The sequence below is a fragment of the Canis lupus genome, chromosome 10 (genome assembly GCF_048164855.1).
Source record: "Canis lupus baileyi chromosome 10, mCanLup2.hap1, whole genome shotgun sequence".
In the NCBI taxonomy this organism is placed as follows: Eukaryota; Metazoa; Chordata; class Mammalia; order Carnivora; family Canidae; genus Canis; species Canis lupus.
Window position 1 is genome coordinate 28,715,745 of NC_132847.1, and position 22,256 is coordinate 28,738,000.

Sequence of the window (22,256 nt, forward strand, 5' to 3'; positions counted from 1 at the left end):
CAGGAAATACTTAAGTATACCATAGGTTTATATTGATATTTCCAATGAAATTGAGAGTGATAATTTAATCTCTTTAATCTTCCATTTATTTTTTTTCTCAAAAATCATAGTTCCTAATAACATTGATTTGCCTTATCCTACTCATTGTAGTTTCAGACTAGGCAGTAGTTACATTGCAAACAATATGATTACTGAAAAGTTGGTTTTTTTACTTTGTGTCCTTAGAAAATAACCCTATTTGGGATGTATTGTTAACCTAGTGTTTTTAAGTCACTTGTAATGGTTTGTCCCTATGTAGTTAAGCCACTATGCTTCTGATTTTTAGGGGTTTCTTATATTTTTTAAGTTTTGCTTTGTAATTACAAAAAACATTGCATGGTTCTGTAGGTAAATCTCCATACAAGATACATGAAGAGAAATAGAATGTCGTCATGGTTTTTTCTCTTACCTCTTTTTATGGTAACTATATTAGTTTTGGTTTATCCTTCTGTTTTTAAAAACATATAATTGTGTATATTCACATCTGTATGTGTATGTATACAAATATATATTTGTATTTACACACACACTAGGAAGTAGCACACTATGAACACAACATCTTGCTTTTTATCACCATAGCTCTCCATATAACTCCATTGTAGGTATTCTGTGCCTTTTTAATGAGCATAATATTCCATTATATAATTCTACCATATGCTATTTCAAATGGTTTTCTACTATAGACATTTGATTGTTTGTAGTCCTGTTACAGATAATATAGCTATAAATAGATTTCTGTATGTGTCCCTCCAAGGGGATTTTTGTTTAATGTTTGGGATGGATTCCTAGAAATGGAATTCCCGGATCAAAAGGTAAACATAGGAATTTTTGCTGGCTATTGCTAAATTCCTCTCTACAGGGGGTTGTTACTACTTTGTATTCCCATCAACGGTATGAGAATACTTGTTTTCCCACAATTTATGAACAGACAATTATCAAACTTCACAAAATACTTTTAAGTAGGTCTGTGTCTTAGACTTCAGCAAAAGTGTGATGTGGATTTAAGATGTGATCCTAAAGATGGAGCTATGTTATGCTTTTATGTCAGATAGGCTTAGAGAAATGCAGGCCTTCATTAAGGGGTTATAGTTTAGTGTTAAGTGTTAAAAGGCACAGCATAAGGAGGAATATCTGTTAGGAATGTAGTTGGATATATGAATCTGAAGGAAAGGGGTTATAGTGGAGCTTATGTATTCCCATTCTATGTGTGTTAAGATGTCTGTAGATAAAGATGCCCAGGAAAAGAGTAATGATATTTGAGCACTTGGCATGTTCTTGACTTTGGTAAGAGTTTTATGTACTCCTTCCATGTTTGTTTTTATACAATGCATTGACTTAGCATATTTTTGGCTGGAATTAGGAAACATATGCTTCATTTTCATGAGTTACCTCTTATAGACTAGTTTATACATAACAGAGTATATGTAAATATAATTATGTTATGAAATTTTACAAATTTATTTCCAGGGCATATATAGCTTAAATTCTCTTGCTCTGATGTAAAGGTTGATTTATTTTGCCTTATCTCTGATGAACATGATTTTTATATACAATTTTGAGACTTGGGTCAAGATTTCTACTTTGTTTAAAATATTTCCTTGGTATCGTATCTAGTTTTGACAAACTTAGGCAAATAGAGTTTTGTGGGGGTTTTTTGCCATTGAACTATGCTTTCTTTCTCTATTAAAAATACAGAAATACATAATGTCATAATGTCAAAATATAATTTTCACATTATGGCTGAGAAAAGAATCTCCCTTTAAAAAGTTTTCTATCCTATTTAAGAATATTGAAGCAGGAAACAAATTCACAAACTTCAAAATTAGAGAAGTCCTTAAAAAAAAAAAAGAAGTAATCTAACTTCATTTTACAGATTAGGAGAAATGTTGGTTATTTTTGTGACCAAACCAGAATGAAACAACATAAGTGTATAAACCCCAGGTGTTAGGCTAGAGACTTTAGGTTTGACCATAGAAAATGAGATTGAAATGGGAGAAGAACAGAACCATAGACATGATTTTTGTACTTGTCAGTTTCTTTAGGATTATTTCTGTGGGATAATGACAAAATTTTAACTGATGTTTAACCCATTATGTACTGTTTTAAGCACTTAGACGTGATTTTTGTACCTGTCAGTTTCTTTAGGATTATTTCTGTGGGATAATGACAAAATTTTAACTGATGTTTAACCCATTATGTACTGTTTTAAGCACTTTCATTTTCTTGAAACAACCACGTGTGATACAGTTGTTATTAAGGTACATTTTACACATGATGGAGGTTTTATAAAGATAGTTTTCCCAAGGATACTCATTAGTAAGAAGCCAAAATGGGAATTTAAACCCAGCCAGTGAAGATACCAGGATGATAAAGGACTCAAAACCTTTTTATATAAGTTGAAGGAAATCTGTTTTAAGTATTTTTACTTAAAAGAGAATATCGAGGGCAGCCCTGATGGCTCAGAGGTTTAGCACCGCCTTCAGCCCGGGGTGTGATCCTGGAGACCCGGGATCGAGTCCCACATCAGGCCTCCTTCATGGAGCCTGCTTCTCCCTCTGCCTGTGTCTCTGCCTGCCCCTCTCTCTCTCTCTCTCTCTCTCTCTGTCATGAATAAATAAATCTTTAAAAATATTGAGGGTGGCAGGGGCATTTAGACTGTCCAGTATTAGGTCTTTTGTGGACAGAGTGTAGATTTCTTCATGGAACTTAGGCATAAAATGAGTTCCAAAGCTTATGTTCCAAGCTTCCAAAGCTTGATCCAGTGTCAAGTATCTTCTCTTTGCTATGTCAGAGTATTTATGAAGATAGAATGGCGTTTCTTAGGATTAAAACTGCTCTCTTATCACTGTCCAAGCAGAGGTTACATGCTTATTTGGAAAGCTTGTAAAAGGGAATTATGGCACTAAGAAGGCAAATGGACAAGATCCACTCTGACATCCTTTGCTAATCCTGAGATTTTTTTCAATAAGCTAAAATATGAAGAGACTTCGGTAAATTGGGTGATTAACTAAAGATCCCACCCAGAATTTATACCCATTTACTCTAAATGAGTTGGGTATACTGTGAGAGTCCTAGACTTGCTGCATAGTACTTGGTTTCTTCAGAAGGGCCAAGGCTTTCCTGTTAGAGCTGCTTCCGACTTCGGGCCCACTTACATTTTGAGCAGGCCTCTCAGTTAAGGGTTAATGGTCTTTTCTCTTAGTTTCTACCTTAATACTGTCACACTAGGATATGATACTTATTCACACTAGGTTTATCAAACTTGAATGTGCTTTTCAATTACTGACAGGATTTATGAAAATCAGTTGTTGGGTCTTATTCCCAGATTATCTGACTCATTAGATCCAAAGTGGAGCCCAAGAGTTTGCATTTGTAACATCTTCCTAGGTGATGTTAATTGCTGGTCTGGGGCCCATACCTTAAGAAACACCATTATAGTAGTTTGGCCTACCCCAACAGATTGAGCTTTCCAAGAGTAGGAACCAGACACTACTCCTACTCCTCTCTTTGTTCCCCTACTACCAAGCAATACATAAAGGTGACCGGTCTTAATTTTTTAGGATCCAATGTGGACTGTTATATTGCTGTCTTTGGCTTGTTGATACCAGAAGTTAGGCCTAAAATTCAGGAAACTTCTAAAGGTTTGGGTTCAGATGAGGTTTCAGTTTAAGTTAAGCTTAAAGAAGCACAGAGTCAAGATCCTGCTAGAATTATTTCACATGGTTCCATTTTTTTTGGGGGGGGGAGGGCATTACTAGGCTACATGTAAGAACTAGAATTTTGCTGCCTCCTGGAAAAATGGAGGCTCTTGAAACATACTGAAATGTACTAAGTTCATGTTTTTATTATATGTAAAACAAACAGCTGATCACTGTGAACTGACTCCCAAGTTCAAGAACAGTTCAGTGTCTAGTCCTGTTAAAGTAATTTTTAAGCTTAGGTTAAGAAGATGGAGCAGAAGAGCTTGTGTTTTTTTACCTACCCCAGCCTGTACCCCTCAAGCTGGCAAAGAATGTCTTACTAAAATGTTAGCAAGAACTGTTTATTTTGGCAGTTAAAATCATGAAAAAATATATGTTGTGTATACTTCTAGTCTTTGGTAGTAATCATAAACAGCATTCTCTGATTCTTCTCTTTTTCTTTCCTCAGATATCCAGAAAGTGGTACTGTAGAAATAAATGTCAAAGATCTTCGACCACGAGCTAGAACCAATTTGAAATGGAATGAACTAAATGTCGGTGATGTGGTAATGGTTAATTACTCTGTAGAAAATCCTGGTAATAGAGGATTTTGGTTTGATGCAGAAATTACTGCATTGAAGACAATCTCAAGGACCAAAAAAGAACTTCGTGTGAATATTATCTTAGGGTAAGATTACTTACACTATGCCCTTTAGCTACTGAAGTAATCAGTGAATATAATTTTTAGGTATTACACAAATGTTCTTTAGGAAAAAAATATGAAAGTTAGAAATTTATATACTAAAAGAGAACCTTTTAATATAAATTGAGATTTTTTTTCTTTTTTATTGGGAATGTCCCTTAAATGTCCATCACTACTTTAAGGCTGGAGATATTATTTGAAAGCATCATGGAAATAATTGAATATTTGAGAAATCCTTGTTTACCTCACAGGATTCTTAAAGGTAATATACAAAAGCATTCAATAGCTGTGGTTGTATGAAAATCTATGTTGGTGAAATAGTGAATATCAACCTTACCAGCTCTCTGCTGTACTTGTAAGACTAGCTGAAATTTTCCTTCATAGTAATTTTCTTCAGTTTACAGAATTTAACAAGCTTAATAAAGAGAATTCAAAATGTAAAATGTTACCCAAATGCCAAACTGCTTCACTATTTCCATCATTAATTCTTTAAGAAATATTTTGGTGTTTCCCTCAAGTGACGGAGTGTACTGTGCATTGTTTCACAGGTACTTTTTTACTCATAGGAAAAAATTACCACTATCTATGTCTAGTTCTTTTTTTTTTTTTTATGTCTAGTTCTTTTGAATAGAGTTTATTGGATGAGTAATCACTAATTTTTTTAAAGTCTGTTAAACTGTTTCTAGTTCTTATAATATTCAAACAATGTCGTATATGTATTTTGTGCTTTGCTTTTTTTTTTTTTTGGAATGAATTCTTAGTACATTTTTGTGGAGCATTAGCGATTCTAGAATTACTCTGGCAGGTGTGTGGGTGTGTGTGTATATATATATATATATATATATATATATATATGAAGCAGCCACACTCACATTCTTGTCACATTCTGATTAACAGGATTATTATGTTATATATAGTATATATTGGATAGATATATAATTGGATCAGATAATATGGAATATATGTTAAACATAAGGGATATAGTATAACAAATCTGAGATGAAGCAAATGTTAGGAACATAAGAGCTAAAAAGGAGCAAGTGTGGCATGTGGCTATGGATAGGATTTTTTTTTCATGATTAGAAATATTTTGTCTTTACTGGAAAGAGTGGGTAAATAATCAGAATGAAGGTCTAAATGTATTCTGCTGTTGATAGTTTGGGGTTGTTACAAACTGTGCTGTTGTAACATCCTACTGTGTTCTGGTGCTTATGTGCATTAGTTTTTGTAGAGTGTATCTTGCCTAGAAGTAGAATTGCTGGGTTGTAGAACCTGTCCATCTTTGACTTGAATAGACGTGACCCAAATATTTAAGTGGCTGTATCAGATTACACATCTACAGCAATATTAGAGGTCCCATTGCTCTGCATTCTCCTCACACTTAATTTTGTCAGACTTAAATTTTTGCTAGGCAGGGGGGCTGTATAATAAAATAGTATATCATTATGGTTTTGATTTGCATTTCCTTGACAACTAATGAGATTGATAGCCTTGTGTTTATTGGCAATTTAGATATCTTTTGTAAAGGACCCTGTTCCAGACATTAATGTTTTGTTAGTCTGTATTACTGACTTTTTTTTTTTTTTTTAGGAGTTCTGATTGTGGAGACTTGACCATTTCAGTAATGTGTAGAGAAAAAATTCACTTTTAAGCTTTTTCTCATGTTTTGAATAATAGTCTTAATTTTAAGTAGTTTATCAGACTATTCCACCTGATGCTTCTGCATTCTGTGACTTAAACCTTTTGGAGTTTGGGTAGGAGGTGGGGGAAATGGATGAAGGCGGTCAAAAGGCACAAACTTACAGTTCCAGGGACATAATGTACAGCATGGTGACTATAGTTAGCTGTATTACGTATTTGCTAAGAGTAGGTCTTAAAAGTTCTCATTACAAAAAGAAATAACTATCTCAGGTGATGGAAGTTAACTTTTTGTGGTAATCATTTGTCAGTGTATACATCTATCCTATCATTATGTTGTACACCTTAAACTTGCACAGCATATGCCAGTTATATCTCAGTAAAACATGGAGTGGGCTGGGAACAAACTTTCCTACCCAAAATGCATTAAGTATACTCCATTAGTATTTTAAAAAGCTTTTGGTTTTGCCTTTCTTTGGTAGGTCTTTAATCCATTTGAAGTAGGTTTTGAGGTAAGGAGTTGACTTACCTTGATATGTATGGATAATTATTTTTCCTAGCATCACTTACTAAAAAGCCCATTTTTCCTTCACTGGTCTTTAATATCACTTCATATCAAGTATATATGATGCATCTATCTGATTTCTCTTCTGTACCACTGGTCTATTTTGTGTATCCTAATAGCGGTTCCACGTTTTAATGATGATGACAGAACAGGGCTTCGTTCCTTGGTCTTCAGTAGTTCTGTTTTCTTAGGTCTGTGTGCTTTTATTTGAACTTTCCAAGTCATCATGGTAATTTAAATATAAAAACCATTGGGAATTTAATACGTATTGTGATGACTCTAATCCAGGAATGTGCTTTTTTTCTCCATTTATTTAGGTCTTTAATGTATTTTTATCATATTTTTATTAGCTTGAACCGTATAAAATGTTTTTGTAGGTTCAAAATAGAGTGATGGCAATTATATGGTAGAATTTTATTTAATACTCACCAGAGATCTGATCTTATGACTCTGTTATCTTTACTTTAGATACTATTTGTTCCTATAAATACTATTTTTCTTCTTGTTGTTTCTGTTACTCATATATAAGTAACCTTTGTGTTTATTGATTTGTTTTTAAATATTTTATTTATTTGCTCTCTGCATGAGAAGGGTGGGGCAGAGTGAGAAAGAGGAGGAGACTCCCTGCTAATCAGGGAACCTGACTGTGGGCTCAATCCCAGTACCCCATCATCACAACCTGAGCCCAAGGCAGTTGCCCAACCAACTGAGCCACCCAGGTGCCCATATAAGTAACCTTTGATCTTGGATCTAGTAGTCTTACTAGATTTACTAGTTTTAATTTACATGTAGTTCTTTTTTGGAATTTTTATAATCATCTTTTAACTGCAACATTTTTGTCTTTTCTTTTGATTTTTATTTACCAGCTGCCCTTTAGTACATTGTTGAAAGATGTTTCTCCTTTATCTCTAAGAAATAAACTTCAAAATTTCACCAATAACTATAGTATTTGACATGGGCATTTTGGGGATATACTGTCCTGATTTGCTTTGACAGAATTTCCTGTGGGGTTTTTGCATTTGTGTTAATGAGTTAAATTTGCATGTTAGTTTTCCTATCTAGCTGTCCTTCACAAATTACTCGGATTTTTAAAAATAATTAAAATAGATAGAATGAATATTCTGTCTCTGTCTTATGGTGAGGTTTTGTGTCCTCTTAACTGGTAGAGCTACACAGTAAAAGCGCTCTTGGGCTGTTTTCTTGTGGGAAGGATTCTTTTTTTTTTTTTTTTTTAAGATTTTATTTATTTATTCATGAGAGAGAGAGAGAGAGGCAGAGACCCAGGCAGAGGGAGAAGCAGGCTCCACACAGGGAGGCGGACGTGGGACTCCATCCCCCGTCTCCAGGATCACGCCCTGGGCTGAAGGTGGCGTTAAACCGATGAGCCACCCGGGCTGCCCTGTGGGAAGGATTTTTATGATTGATTTAATTTCTGTAATGATGACAGGGCGATTCAAAGGATCTGTTTCTTAAAATAAAGCTTTATTTTTTAGGAACTTGATTTTACCTAAATTTTATTTATTGTCATAAGTTTATTTAACTTCATCTTTTAATGTGCAGTCTTTATTGTGATGTTCTCTTTTTTATTCCTGAGTTTAGTTTGTGCCTTTTTAATCTGCCCCATCAGAGGCTAACAAGTTTTATTAGGCTTTTACAGATAACTAACCTTCAGCTTTGATACATTCTCTACTATATTGAAAGTGCAAAGTAAGAAGTAAATACAGGACATGGTTTTTAATCTGCCTCGGATATTTGATAAGGGAACTTGGAGTTAAAGTTCATGCTCATTTCTATTTTTAATTTGTGAGTACCAAAAACTGAATATGCTTAAGCTGTCTAGTGATCAAATTCTATTTAGTATTATTTTCTGTTTCTATTTTAGCTTTGAGGAAAATTCAGAACAAAAATTTGGAGTTTAAATCCATTTTTCAGAATGCTTTGTTCAGTTACTATTGTGATGCATATTGCATTTAATACCATATGAAGTTAGACTAGTTTAGATATTTATAAGAATTTGAATTCCTTAACAAGAAAATAATTCACATGTACACCTTAACAAGAAAATAATTTAAAGCTTAAACTAAAACTATAGATGTACTTTATTTTCAGTGTCCTTTTTTTATAAGGTTTTATTTACTAAATTTTATCTATACTCGTTTATCATCAAATCTCTTTAGTGATATTTTTAACATTCTTATACAGCACAATTCTGATGTCCATTATCAAGTTATAAATCAAAGCTCACTGTATTTTAACCAGACTGTCTGCCGTGTGATACCTAATCACGTATATAAGCTTGTGTCTGCTTCAGAGCCTTTGCATCTCTCTGCTTGTTCTCTGCATAGATACTCATTTGGTTTGCTCTCTCTTGTCTCAGTTCTTTGTTCAGACATCACTTTAAAAAACATCTTTCTTGATGTATAAAATTATATATGCACATACCAAGCATAGATTCCTTGAATTGTCTCCTTAACTCTTTTTTTTTTTTCTTCTTTATGGCATTGATTATCACCTAACATTGGTCTCTCTTAGCCTACTTGTAGTGTTTCCTATTCTTGCTGCAATAAATTACCACAAACTTAGTGGTTTAAACAGTAGTACTTATCATTTTATAGTTTTGTAAGTCAGAGGTCTTGTGCGAATTTCGCTAGGCTAAAAGTGTCAGAAGAGATGTTACTTTTTGGGGACTCAAAAGGAGAATCTGTTTCCCGGACTTTTTCAGATTTTAGAGGCCATACCCCAATTCCTTGGCCCATGGCCCACTTCCTCCCTTTTTAACATTACATATCTGACTCTCCTACTTTTTAAGTTCCCTTATAATTATCTTGGGTCTACATGCATAATCCTATTTCAAGGTCATTAACTTTTTTTTTTTTAAGATGTATTTATTCATGAGAGAGAAGCAGACTCTGCAGGGAGCCCAGTGTGGGACTCGATCCTGGGACCTGGGATCATGCCCTGAGCTAAAGGCAGATGCTCAACCTCTGAGCCACCCAGGCGTCCCTCAAGGTCATTAACTTAATCATGTCTACAAAGTCCCTTCTGCTGTGTAACATAATATTCGCATGTTTCTGTACTTAGGACATAGACATTTCTGGCACCCATAATTCTGCCTGTTATACCACTGAAATGTTAATGCCCTGATTTTTGTTAGCTGTTGTGTGCCAGGCCCTGTTCTAGGCACTAGTTATAATGAGTATTCAGTAAATAGAGTGTTTCACAGAATCTGAGATAGATTTTGTGTTTTGGTTTTTGTTTTTTAACATGTCAAAATGTATCTTAAAATTACTATTGAACTGAGGTTAGGTTTTTAGTTTTGTTTTTTAAGATTTTAATTATTTATGAGAGGCACAGAGGGAGAAGCAGGCTCTCTATGGGGAGCCCAATGCAGGACTCCATCCTAGGATCATGCCCTGAGCCACCTGAGGTTGGGTTCTTTCAGAGATTTGAGTTTGCTTCTGCTAGGCACCTCAAGTACCATCTAACTTAAAATTCTCTGCTTGAGCTTCTTTAGACCACACAGGTAGTATGAATTCATGTCTGCAAAACTTGTAGTTCAATTTTTGGGATACTTTTTCTCCTTGTACCCAGTGATAACATTGAAATAGACATTTGGGGGGGGGGGGTATTTGTTTTGACCTGTTTATTTTCTATCTCTACCAGGAAGGTAGTTTATTTACTTATCTTAAACTGTGAGAAGAGCAAGAGCCATATAGTATTCTAGCTTTATTTGGAGGTCCTTCTTAGACCCCTCATTCCAAACTTCTTTCTTTCTTATAATTTCATAAAATTATCGTTGGCTTCCATTTAGAGTACCAACTTTGGGAGTTCTTCTTAGACTACCCCATTGCAGGCCAGTTTCTTTTTTGGTAGTACATAAAATAATGCATTTTACAATTGTCAGTTTATTAGATTCATAGTATTTCTTGAAGGAAATTTTTTTTGTGTTTGACTTAGGGCTTCATCAGCTTTGTGCAAAGGAAATGGATGTGGTAATCATTCAACTAAAATGATAGGTGAATAAGTGAACAAGTGATTCTAGTTTTGAAACTTTTTTTGATATTTATTGAAGCACCTAATGAAGTACATGGAAGGTTTGTGTTTCCCGGTAGAATGGAATAGCTGGCAGTGATTAGCATTTTTACAGAAGATCCAGATTGAATATCATTATCATCTGTTTGAAGGCAACAGAGAGGCAAGGAGAACTACAGGGCCTAAGACTCTGGAATGGAAAGAACTTTAGAAGGCAGTTAGTTGGTTTTTATAGTTGCTTTTTGCCCTGGGAACTTTGCTAGTAATGGATGCAGAGCAGATGTAGTTTAAAGCAACTAGGGGCATGGTAGAGACAGAAATCAGAGCTTTGGGCAGTTAATTGGGATGACCTGTTTTCTTCACATGACTTTTGCTGAATACTGGCATTTTGCTGAGCAGGGAGGCTAAAAATTTAGGTAAACAGGATAGTGGAATTTTCGGCAGTCTTAGAAAGCAAACATGGATTTTGGGATCACTGGTGGTTGGAATGGTCCCACAGAGTATACAAAAAAGGCTCTTAGTTGAAAACTGTGGATGTGTAGACTAAGCCTTACCAAGACTGTAAACAAGCCTTGCCTCAGCGTGGTTGCTGATTAAGATGTTGAAACACCATATTATCTCCCCAGCAGAAGGAAGATTGCTCCCTCCTATGGCATAGAAACATCTGAATGTTTTATATTTATAATATTGAATTTTAAGTTTGGTTTGGTAACATCTTTATCTTGGCTGCTGCTGCTGCTGCTTCTTTTTTTTTTTTTTTTTTTTTTTTTTTTGCAAACTGTTTTCATTAGAAATGTATTTCTAAAGAATTTTTTGTGTTTTCAGATGCTGTTCCATTGTATTCTAGTTTACATTGTTTCTGGTGAAAACTTAGTTCATATTCTCTTTGTTTTTATTGTTTTTCAGCAGCATTATTCGCAATATGCCATTGTGTTTTCTTTATATTCATCCTGCCATGAAGCCAAAAACATGCTTCCAAAAGACGACAGGTCTACATAATCAAAAACTAGAAGAAAAACCAACAATAAAAATGAAGCTTATCTTGGGGCACCTGGGTGGCTCAGTCATCAAGCATCTGCCTTCTGCTCAGGTCATGATCCCAGGGTCCTGGGATTGAGGCTCAGAGTCAGGTTCCCTGCTCAGCAAGGAGTCTGTTTCTCCCTCTCCCTCTGCCCACTTGTGCTTTCTCTCTCTCTCAAATAAAATCCTTTAAAAAAAAAAAAAATCTTGATAACCCAAGTTACCAGACAGAGGTTTTAGAATAATTATGATTAATATGCTCCAGAAAATAGATGAGAAGATGAATTTCAACTGAGAATTGGAATCTGTAATCACATGGAATCTGTGAAATCACTCTAGAACTAAAAAATACGATATCTGAAAGTAAGACTTCATTAAATTGGCTTAACAGTAGAAGATAGTAGTGAACTCAAAGGCAAGTCAGTGAAAAATATCCAAATTGTGAAACCTGGAAAAAACTAGGAGAAACAACAGAAAAAACTGTTGAACGTATGGGACCTGGTGAAAGATACACATTACATCTATTTGTAGTTCCTGAAGAAGAGAAGGGTGAAACGATATTTGAAAATCATCCTACTTTTGAAATTTCTAGCTTTTAGCCCAGATTGAAGTCCTGTGAAACCCTAAGCAGGATAAATACAAAGAAAACACAGCGGCATATTGCAGTAATGCTGCTGAAAACTCAGCTCATGTTCCTTTTGTTTTTATTAGAAATAATATAAGCTATAGAACACAATGGAACAGCATCTGGAACACTGCTAAAAAAAACTCAGAGATGTTACCTGTTTTCATTAGAAATTTCTATCTTGGCTTCATTTTTTGGTAATCAAACCATACCTAAGAATTCAGTACCAACAGACTTGCCCTAAAATACTCAAGAGTTCTGTAGACAGAAGGAAGGTGATCTCAGATAGAAACATGGAAATACAGGAAGGAATGAAAGAACAGAGGAAGGATAACTATATGAGTAAGTACAGACAAGACTATTCACAACAGTAGTAAAGTTTGTGTAGAATAAAATGCATGACAACCATGCAAAAGATGGGGGTTGAAAAATGAAGCTATGAAATTCTGACATCAAGGAAGTAGTGAAATTAAACTTAGATTGATTTCTAGGGTTTATTTACATGGTATATTCTCTAAGAACCACTAAATTAAAATATATTAATAAAATTATTAAAATAAAATTTTAGTCATTAAAATTATGTAAATATTAAGCTATTAACAAATTAATAGGGTGAAATGGACTAATCAAAAAGCAGGCAGTTAAGAGTAAAAGAAACAAAAGGGTAGGTAAAATAGAAAACGTAGCAAAAGAGTAGAAATAAACCCAAATGTCAGCCATTTATATTAACTAAATGTGAGCTAGATATTACTGGTAAACACAAAAATCAACAGGATTAAAACAAAAACAAAACTCATATGCTGTTTATACAAAAGACTCCTTAAAATATGAAGTCACACAAGTTAATATTACAAGGATAGATGGAATTCCAGGTAGATGACAACAGCATAGGTTTTTAATCTCCCTGAATGTCCCTGTGCAAACATATAGGGCAACTAAAATATCTAATCCAAACCTCATGGGCAACATCTTTAACCATTCAGGATATTTATAGTATCCCCTACGAACATCAAAATAGCTGGTGGGATAATTAGCTGAAAACTACAAGACCAATGTGGTATCAGTACCTGTGCAAGAGGTAGGAAAGGGTAACTATAGGATATATGCTGGACCCAAGAACTCTGAAATAATAAAACTAGTTGAGCAAACGGTTTTGAGAAGAGCAACTATGGTAGCCATCTCTCAAGATGACCCCCAGTGATTCCTACTTCAAATATTCACACCGTACCCTCCCACATCTTTCTTTAGGGTTATTCTTGTGACCAGTAGAATATGGCAGAAGTGTTGGTTTACCACTTCCAAGATTCAGTTATAAAAACATTGAAGCTTCCATTTTGGGCTCTCCCAGATCATTTCTTTTGGGGAAGCCAGCTGCCGTGTTGTGAGGATTCATACATCCTGGTGGTCTTGCCCTATTTAAGCCATTAGATCTAGATATCGCAACTCTTGTCAACAGCATGACTGAAACTTTGCAAGATCTTGAGTGAGAACTACCCAGCTGTGCTACTCCCAAATACCCAATTCACAGAAACTATGAGGTAATTTTTGTCTTAAGCTGCTAGTTTTAGGATGACTCGTTATGTGACAGCAAAGACTAAAGCTAAAAGGGGTATGCAGACCAGTTTAGATGAGTACAAGCAGTGTGCAGTAAGATTTTGAAAGGATTAGAGTCCAGCGAGCTCTCAAAATAATCTAGCTAAAACTATTCAGGACAAAGCTCCATACAGAAAAACTACTGGAAATGCAATCCAAATTGACTAGAATAGGGACAATGAAGACAAAAGAAAAAAGATTTAGTTAAAAATAGGGAAGGGGAATAGAGCTAGGAGATTTCAAAAAGTAAGCTTCCATAGTACCTTTTTTAAAAAAAATAATTTGAGGCATAATTTACATGAAGCAATATGTAATATTTTAAGTGAATATTGGCAAGTGTATATAGCCATATCACCACTACAATCAAGATAACATTTTCATCATCTCGGGAAGTTCCTTCGGGTTTCGTTGGATTTCACCACTACCATCAGCATTGGCCCCAGACAACTACTTACTTGCTTTTTTGTCAGATTAGATTTTAGCTACTATGGTTTTGAATACTTCTCAAAAAAATAACAATTAAAAAAAGTGAGTTCTATGGAACTTGGTAGCTGTGAACTAGTAGAGCTAAGTGAAATTATACCCTCTAGGGGGTTCAAGAGATATGTAATTTGACATCAGTGCCTTTTTAAAATTATATTAAGTTAGAAGAAAAGGGAAAAAAAAAAAGTAAGGATGTTAATCCTCATTCCTTCTAAGGAGAGTCTCCCAGAAAGACATGCATGAGTCGAGAAAAGATGAACCAAGGATTTTAAGTGTAGCTAAACTGGCCTTCAGATTAAAGGCTGGAGACCCCATCATTAACTTGGGAGAACTAGGGGAGCTGTTCTCATGGACACTTCCTGGGGAATGTTCTAGAGAATTAGCTTCAGGCCATCAAGATAATTGAAGAAAATTTGACCTAAAGAGTAGTGACAAAAAAAAAAAAGAGTAGTGACAAACATTAAAAAATATTTTTACATTTAGAAGTTAGGACTAAAGGAGGTATATAAAGGAGAAAGTATAGTATGTAAGGATTATATGATCTGACATCATAGATACAACTGTAAGATGGCAGAAATACACAAGAGAATTTAAAACTGTTTTAAGTAATCATGACAACTGGTAAGAATGTCCTGTGTGTAATGTAGGATAAGGCAAAGAAGTATTTGTAGCATTCTAATTTAGACATTCCTAGTGTCTTTGATAACTACTTTTTTCTAATTGGGGGAGAAAGGAGAAACAGAGACATTAATTGTTTTTTAAAAAGTATATTTGCCCTTTGGTCCTGAATTTGAACAAAATATTTGTGTGAACTCATGAAGTATTTTGTACATATGTTCCTGTATATGTTTAAATTTTGTAGCTCTGTCCACCTCAAAGTGATCAGCCCAGTTGCACTAAGTTTTTCTAGTGCCTGAAGTATTTTGAAATATTATTTCCACCCAAAAGAAACTGGGCTTCCTTATAGATAGGACTCCAGGGTAGAGACAGAAAATGTGCAAGATGAACTTGGCACATCTTGTCTTAGGGATAACATGGAAACCCACAGGCTGCTAAGTTGTTAGAAAGATTGGGAGTCCACTGGAAGTTCCTATTGGTCAAAGATGGTTGGAACATCAACAAAGAAGATAACTATGTTGGATTGAAGCACCTCAAGTATGTATGTGAATTCTTAGTAATATAGAAGAAACTCATTGGTCACCTATATAGGAGGCTGTTTATTAAAGTTGCCAAAGAAAGCACTTAATCCATATTTTTTATTTAGAGGCTGTTTATTAAAGTTGCCAAAGAAAGCACTTAATCCATATTTTTTATATGATGTATCACTGAGTCACCAAATAATTGATGGGGTCAAGTTTCCTTTATGGAATTTTAGCAAATAAATGAGAAAGGAATGCTAGAACTAGAACATCAACACTTTAAACCCCGGTGAATTAATCTTAGCATTGAGTATAGATAGCTGCTGTCATCATAGGAAAAGACAACTAAATAAACTGGGTGCTTCCTAATAGAATAGACGTATAAATCACCAAAACATGAACCTGGATTTGATGAAACATTTCTAAATGCAAGGATTGGCAAAAAGGGCCAGATAGTAGTTTTAACCTTTGACAGCCAAATGGTCTCCACTGTCACAACTACTCAACTCTGCCATTGTAGCACAAAACCAACCATAGAGAATACATAAGTGAGTTAGGTGTAGCTATATTGCAGTAAAACTTTATTTAAAAAACAGGCAGTGGAACAGGGTTTTCAACCTCTACTCTGGATACAGCTATCAATTTACTGAAAATACAAATACCAAAAAAATCTACTTAAATTATGCTTTGGGAATGCAAATACCAAAATCAAGATAAGACTTGACTGTCAGATAAAATATTGAGGCAACTCTATAGGACAAATGGTGATGGTTCTTCAGGTTGTAAAGAAAAAGCTAATGTGGGTAACACAGGCAAAGCTATATGATATGCTTAGGAAGACAGGTGGTAAGACTGAGGAAAATTAAGGTAAATATAACTCCTGGAATAAAAGAGATTGATGTTGGGAGGGAGCTTGTCAAGGGCTTCTGAGGTAAACTGTTCTGTCTCCTCATGGTTGGTGACTACAGGATGTATACCTTATAACTGATTAAGCTATATACATTTATGCAGTTGTCTGCATTTGTGAATATCTGACATTAAGTTTTAAAAGTGTTGCATGTGAAAATATGCAAAAGTTCACCAAGCACATTCTAACCCCCCAAAAAGTACACTTGTGATGCAGAATGCATTTCTAGAGGTAGAGACATTTCATAAGATGATTTAAGAATCCTAAATCTAGGGCAGCCCCGGGTGGCTCAGCAGTTTGGCACCGCCTTGGGCCCAGGGGCCTGTCCTGGAGACCCGAGATTGAGTCCCATGTTGGGTTCCCTGCGTGGAGCCTGCATCTCCTTCTGCCTGTGTCTCTGCCTCCCTCTCTCTCTCTCTCTCTCTCTCTATCTCTCTCTCTCTTTCTCTCTCTCTCTCATGAATAAATAAATAAAATCTTAAAAAAAACAAATCCTAAATCTATAACCAAAGTTGACAGAGTAAAAGGAGAAATCTATATATAATATCCATAATAATAGCAGGAAACTTTGAAGAAGCATATGCAAGCAGGTGTAAATTCAACACAAAATATTGAATATGACTTAGTATCTGAAGGACTTTTCATTTTAATGTCCTCTTTTTACCCAGAGACTATATTTACTAGAAATATGTTGTAAGGAAATCTTTTATTTTGGTTGATAATCATTTCATCTAGTGTTTAAATTTACTAGATAACCAATTCAAGCCAGATAATCTTGGTGAAGTCTGTAGCTTTTTTCCTAATATTACACTAAAATTACACTTAACTTTGAATAGTAACTAATCACTGTTGGACTTTTCCTGCCATTGGAAACAATAGCTCAAAGTGATTAGAATAGCTACAATCCCAATTTTAAATCAACAAAGTTCAGTGGGTTTCCCAAATGACTCTTAATTGTTTGTATATGGCTTAGATTTTGCTGGCAAAATTTAACTTTTCTTCTTTTTTTAAACAGGGGTTCTGAAGGAAAACTAAATGACTGCCAGATAAGATTCGTAAATGAAATATTTAAGATCGAGAAACCTGGAGCTCATCCCCTGTCGTTGGCAGATGGAAAGTTTTTAAGTATGGATTTTTCTTGTGGATTTAGAGTACATATGTTGTATTTGGTTGGTATTTTAACCACCCAGGAAATAACTTTTGAGAAAATATAAAACTTGTAGATCATACAAACATTTTCAAGACAATAATTTTGATGTAAGATCCATTTTGGTTTAATGGATTTAATGGAGTTTTTTCAATGGCAAAATTTGTTTTCAAAAAAATATTTTCTCGGCATTTTATTGACATTTTCTTGGTTCCTTGATTGTAGATTCTATCCAAATAACCCATTTGGTAATTTTGTGACTACCTAAGATTGATTTTTCATAATGAGACCTATTTTATATGAGTAGATAGAGTCTGACTGACAGTAATGGATCGTTGAGCCTTGAATTTCTAGGAGGTAATAAATGAAGTTTAAACAATTGTAAGAATATTAGAATGTAGCCCTACCTTTTCATTGTACATATTGTATTTGCTTAATATTCTGTAGCTAGTTGATAACAGACTAGATTCTGGATCTTAAGTCATGGTTCAATCACTATCTTTCCAAATAGATTACTGTCTCATACTCTATTAATTCTGGATTTTTTGTGGGAAGCAATTTATTGGCTTTGTGCCATATGTCAATATCTAGTATATTTAATTTTTTTAAGATTTTTTTTAAGTAATCTCTACAGACAACATGGGGCTCAAACTTACAACCCCAAGATCAAAAGTCGCATGCTCTACCAACTGAGCCAGCCACAAGCCTCAATATCTTAGTATTACTTTAGAAAAATACTCCCAGCTAAAGCCTTTTGTTTAACCTTGCAAGATTACAGCAAGACAATATTTTTTTTGAGACTGCAGCGCTGATATATCTAGATTTGAATTAAGAACCTTCAGGCATACTCTGTATGAGGACTTGTATGATTACATACTATAAGTAAAGGTAACTTAAGTACACCTATTTCTTTTTTCTTTCTTTCTTTTTTAAAACTTATTTTATTTTTTAGAGTGCAGGGGTGTGGTAAGGGCAGAGAAAGAGAATTTCTCAAGCAGACTCCCCCCCACCCCCCGAGCCTGGAGCCTGAAGCAGGGCTCCATCTCACAACCCAGAGATCATGACCTGAGCTGAAATCAAGAGTCAGGTGCTTAACCAACTGAGCCACCCCGGTGTCCCTGAGTAAACCAATGTAATGTGACTTAGTCATTCTCAGTAAAACACAATAGAAAACCAAGATAGATGAGGGTTTTTTGTCTTTGTTCTCTCTCAGTTATATTTGCATGTATTCTGCTCTCTCTCATTGTCCGTATGTATTCTGCTCTTTCTCATTGTCCGTATCTCTCCTCTGCCTAATACTAATTACAGAATAGCCACAACTTTAAACTTGTATGTAAAGAAATCATTTCAAAGCCACAGCCAGACTGTCTTTGATCACATCACTCTCCATACCAGAAATCTACGCGCCAAAGGCATGTTTGTAGATCTCTTATGCATCCATTACTTATATGTTATCATGGCTCCCTTAGTGGAAATGAAACAGAGTTATCATCTGACATTCATTAGCAAGAATAGCAGTGACCATTCAAAGAGAGTACTGAAATCCATGCCTTTCCCCTCCTCCTCTTTTTCCCCCATATGATTCCCCATTTCTCACATATTTGCCAGATCAGCTCAAATACGGTAAATTTCCTTACAAATGTATTGTGTACATTTGTCAGAAATTCAAAATCTAGAACAATAGTAATTTAAATATAAGACTCCTAGGATGTAATCACCCTAGCAATGTATATCATTGTAGACATCTTCCATTATCTACATAATTCATCTTTGTGTATTAAAAATAAAATTTCTGCAGTTTCCTTTTTGAATTTTAGATATCTGATTACCTCTGTGTTATAGTTCTTGTAAACTTACCTTATTTTTAATAAAATCTTTCCAGCCATTTCTCTTTAGATATTTAAATTTGATTTTTGGTATTACAAACATGAAGATTTTTTCACGTGCATATGTATATTTTAGAATTTCAAGGGAACACTTTGACAAAGGTGTTTGTATTTAGATAGTTTGGGGGGGGGGCAATAAATGCTACACCTCTCACTTGCCAGAGTTCTGAATCAGTTGACAAATAAGATAAAAATCAACTGAGTTTAGAAATGCTATTTCTGTTATTGCTAAAAAGTGTGTTGGGGGCATAGCTTGAATGGGATTCAAAATGGGCTTGCTTACTCTTAACAAAATCAGTCCTCCTCCTCCTAGGTTAAGCCCACTCAAGGAAAGGTTTAGGTCTGAGGAGAATACATGGTATTTAATAGTTCCATTTATTAAATAGTTTGATCCAAACAACTTTGCTCCACAGAATGTTGTATTCCCGTGAAATTTAAAGATACCTTTTGGTGCCCTGGTGAGTTCACTGCATTGCCCCTGGAACTTTCAGTCGAGTCAACACAAATTTTAAAGGCAAGAGTATACAAGTATAGAATGAAGCTCAGGCATTTATTCTTAAAGTCTCACTCTTGATTATTCTTTGTAGTTTTTCCCTATTCATTAAAAAAGCTGTCTGCTATTTTATGTGTTTTTCTTTATAAGATTCATAGATGTAAAAATTATCTTAAGACTGGGCTTGTTACAATTTTATTAATAGGGAAAAATGATCCTGAGTGTGACATTTGTGGTGGAGATCCAAATAAGAACTGCCGTTCTTGCTCCTGTCATATATGTGGTGGAAAACAGGAACCCAACATGCAGCTTCTATGTGATGAATGTAACATGGCCTATCATATTTACTGCCTGAATCCACCTTTGGATAAGGTCCCTGAAGAGGAGTACTGGTATGATCATCAGGGTTTTTTGTTGTTGTTACTGTGTTAAGAATTGAATGTGAAATATGTATTTGAACCACCAAAAGGAAATTTCTGAAGATATATAATGTGTATTAAAGATCTTAAAACTTTTATAGCCAGTGGTTACTTGGCATTGACAACTTTATTTGGTTATTACAACAGCTTGTGAACTGGTCTGTAGCTCCATTTTTCAATCCTTGCAGTCCTTCTTCTAATAATGAGTCTGTATTCTTTCAAAAATGCAAATCTGATTGTGTTAACTCCTTTACTTTAGAGGCTTTATGTCGCCCTACAGGGACTTGGAAAATACTTTTTTAGTTGATTTCTCCAGATGTATTTCTAGTCATTTTCCTCTTTCATTTTCCCAAATGTTCTATACTCTGGCCAGATTAAATATCTTTCAGCTCCTTAAGTAAGTTGTATTCTTTCTCTCCTCTGGGCTTTTACACTTGACACATTTTCTCTTGGAAGCATTTTCATCTTTGCTTAACCTTCAGGATGATATTTATCCTTCAGGTTCTCACTTAATTATGACTTCAACTGGGAAAGCCTTTGTGGGTGGTCCCCTCTACCCCCCCCCCCCGTTATTTTATTATTTTCATTTCTTACACTTTTTAATTTTTAATTTTTTTAATTTAAATTCAGTTAACATATGATGTATTATTAGTTTCAGAGGTAGAATTCAGTGATTGATTCATCAGTCATGTAGTACCCAGTGCTCACTACATTGTGTGCACTTCAATTTATATATATATGAAAACAAACACAGTATCTGTGAAGTGCCATAAAATGAGGTGTGCCTGTAATAACCTCACAATTGGGTAGCTGGTATGACTGTGAAGAATAGATTGTTTTCATTCCTTTGGCCTCTCCCCACCTGCTGGGAAGGTGGTTACTGTATTACCACAGAGGCTGTAAGGGTGGGAGAAGGGAAGGCATATAACTCAGTCCTTTCATTCCCTACCTCTACCTTGCATGGTCATCAATTGAATTTTACCATCTATAAACTGTAATTATATTTCCTCTAAAGTCTCATATATTTTACTTTTTATTTCTGTTTAGGATAGTTGTTTTTCTCTACTGTGTAAACTCCTCTACCTGCCCTCACAGTTCCATAACTTTACATTTTCAGGAACTTCACTACTGTAGTTCTCAAATTGCCATTAGTGGGTCATTCTCATTAGTATCCTGGAATCTATTGTATTCCAAACACACAGACCCTCTTCTCTTCATCCCATTTCTTTGCTTCCTTTTATGGCAAAGCTTCTGAAGAGCTCTCTGCATTGACTTCTACTTCCTCTCTTCCCATTCATACCTTGGCTCTCCAGTTGGACTTTCCTTCCACAGCTACACTGTACTTATGTTAGCCTCCAAGACACTTTCTGTGTTGCCAGATCCAGTGGTCACTTCTAGGTCCTTTTGTTACTTGTACTTCTCAACTCCCTGTCTTTATAGGTTGTATGATACTATATGACCTAATTTTCATCATACTCACTTGGCCTGTCCTTCTTCATCTGTTTTCTCCTATCAGATTTGAGTTTTCCATAGCACTACTCACTTGGCTTTTTGTCTCCGTGCTTGTTCCCTGGATGACCTCCTCCAGTCATGAGACTTTAAATATCAAGCTAACAAGGTTTTAAATTTTTCAAGATCCTTGTATCTAATCTTCCCTGAGCTCTCTATTCCTGTATTCATTCAACTGTTTACTTCATGGGCATCAAAAGATTAGTCCAAGTGGAGATCTTGATTTCCATAAATACATCCCCTAAAATCCTGCTTCTTCCTCAGTCTTCAGTAAATGCTGTAATTATCTACTTACTCAGGCTGAAAAGCTAAACTTCATGTTTGATTCTCTCTTCATCCTCCTCATGTATTCTACATATAATACATGAGTAGGTCTTG

The 22,256-nt window shown here is 35.0% G+C and overlaps 1 protein-coding gene across 3 annotated transcripts in view; it reads left to right on the forward strand.

The window, feature by feature from the left end:
* Positions 1-22,256, forward strand: part of UHRF2 (ubiquitin like with PHD and ring finger domains 2) — a 77,882-nt gene that overhangs the window by 31,422 nt on the left and 24,204 nt on the right. For all 3 annotated transcript variants that reach the window (XM_072841278.1, XM_072841277.1, XM_072841279.1), the window contains 3 exons: positions 4,189-4,407; positions 17,440-17,549; positions 20,156-20,342. In XM_072841278.1, coding sequence (XP_072697379.1) covers positions 4,189-4,407; positions 17,440-17,549; positions 20,156-20,342 — 516 coding nt within the window. The remainder of the gene's footprint in view (positions 1-4,188; positions 4,408-17,439; positions 17,550-20,155; positions 20,343-22,256) is intronic.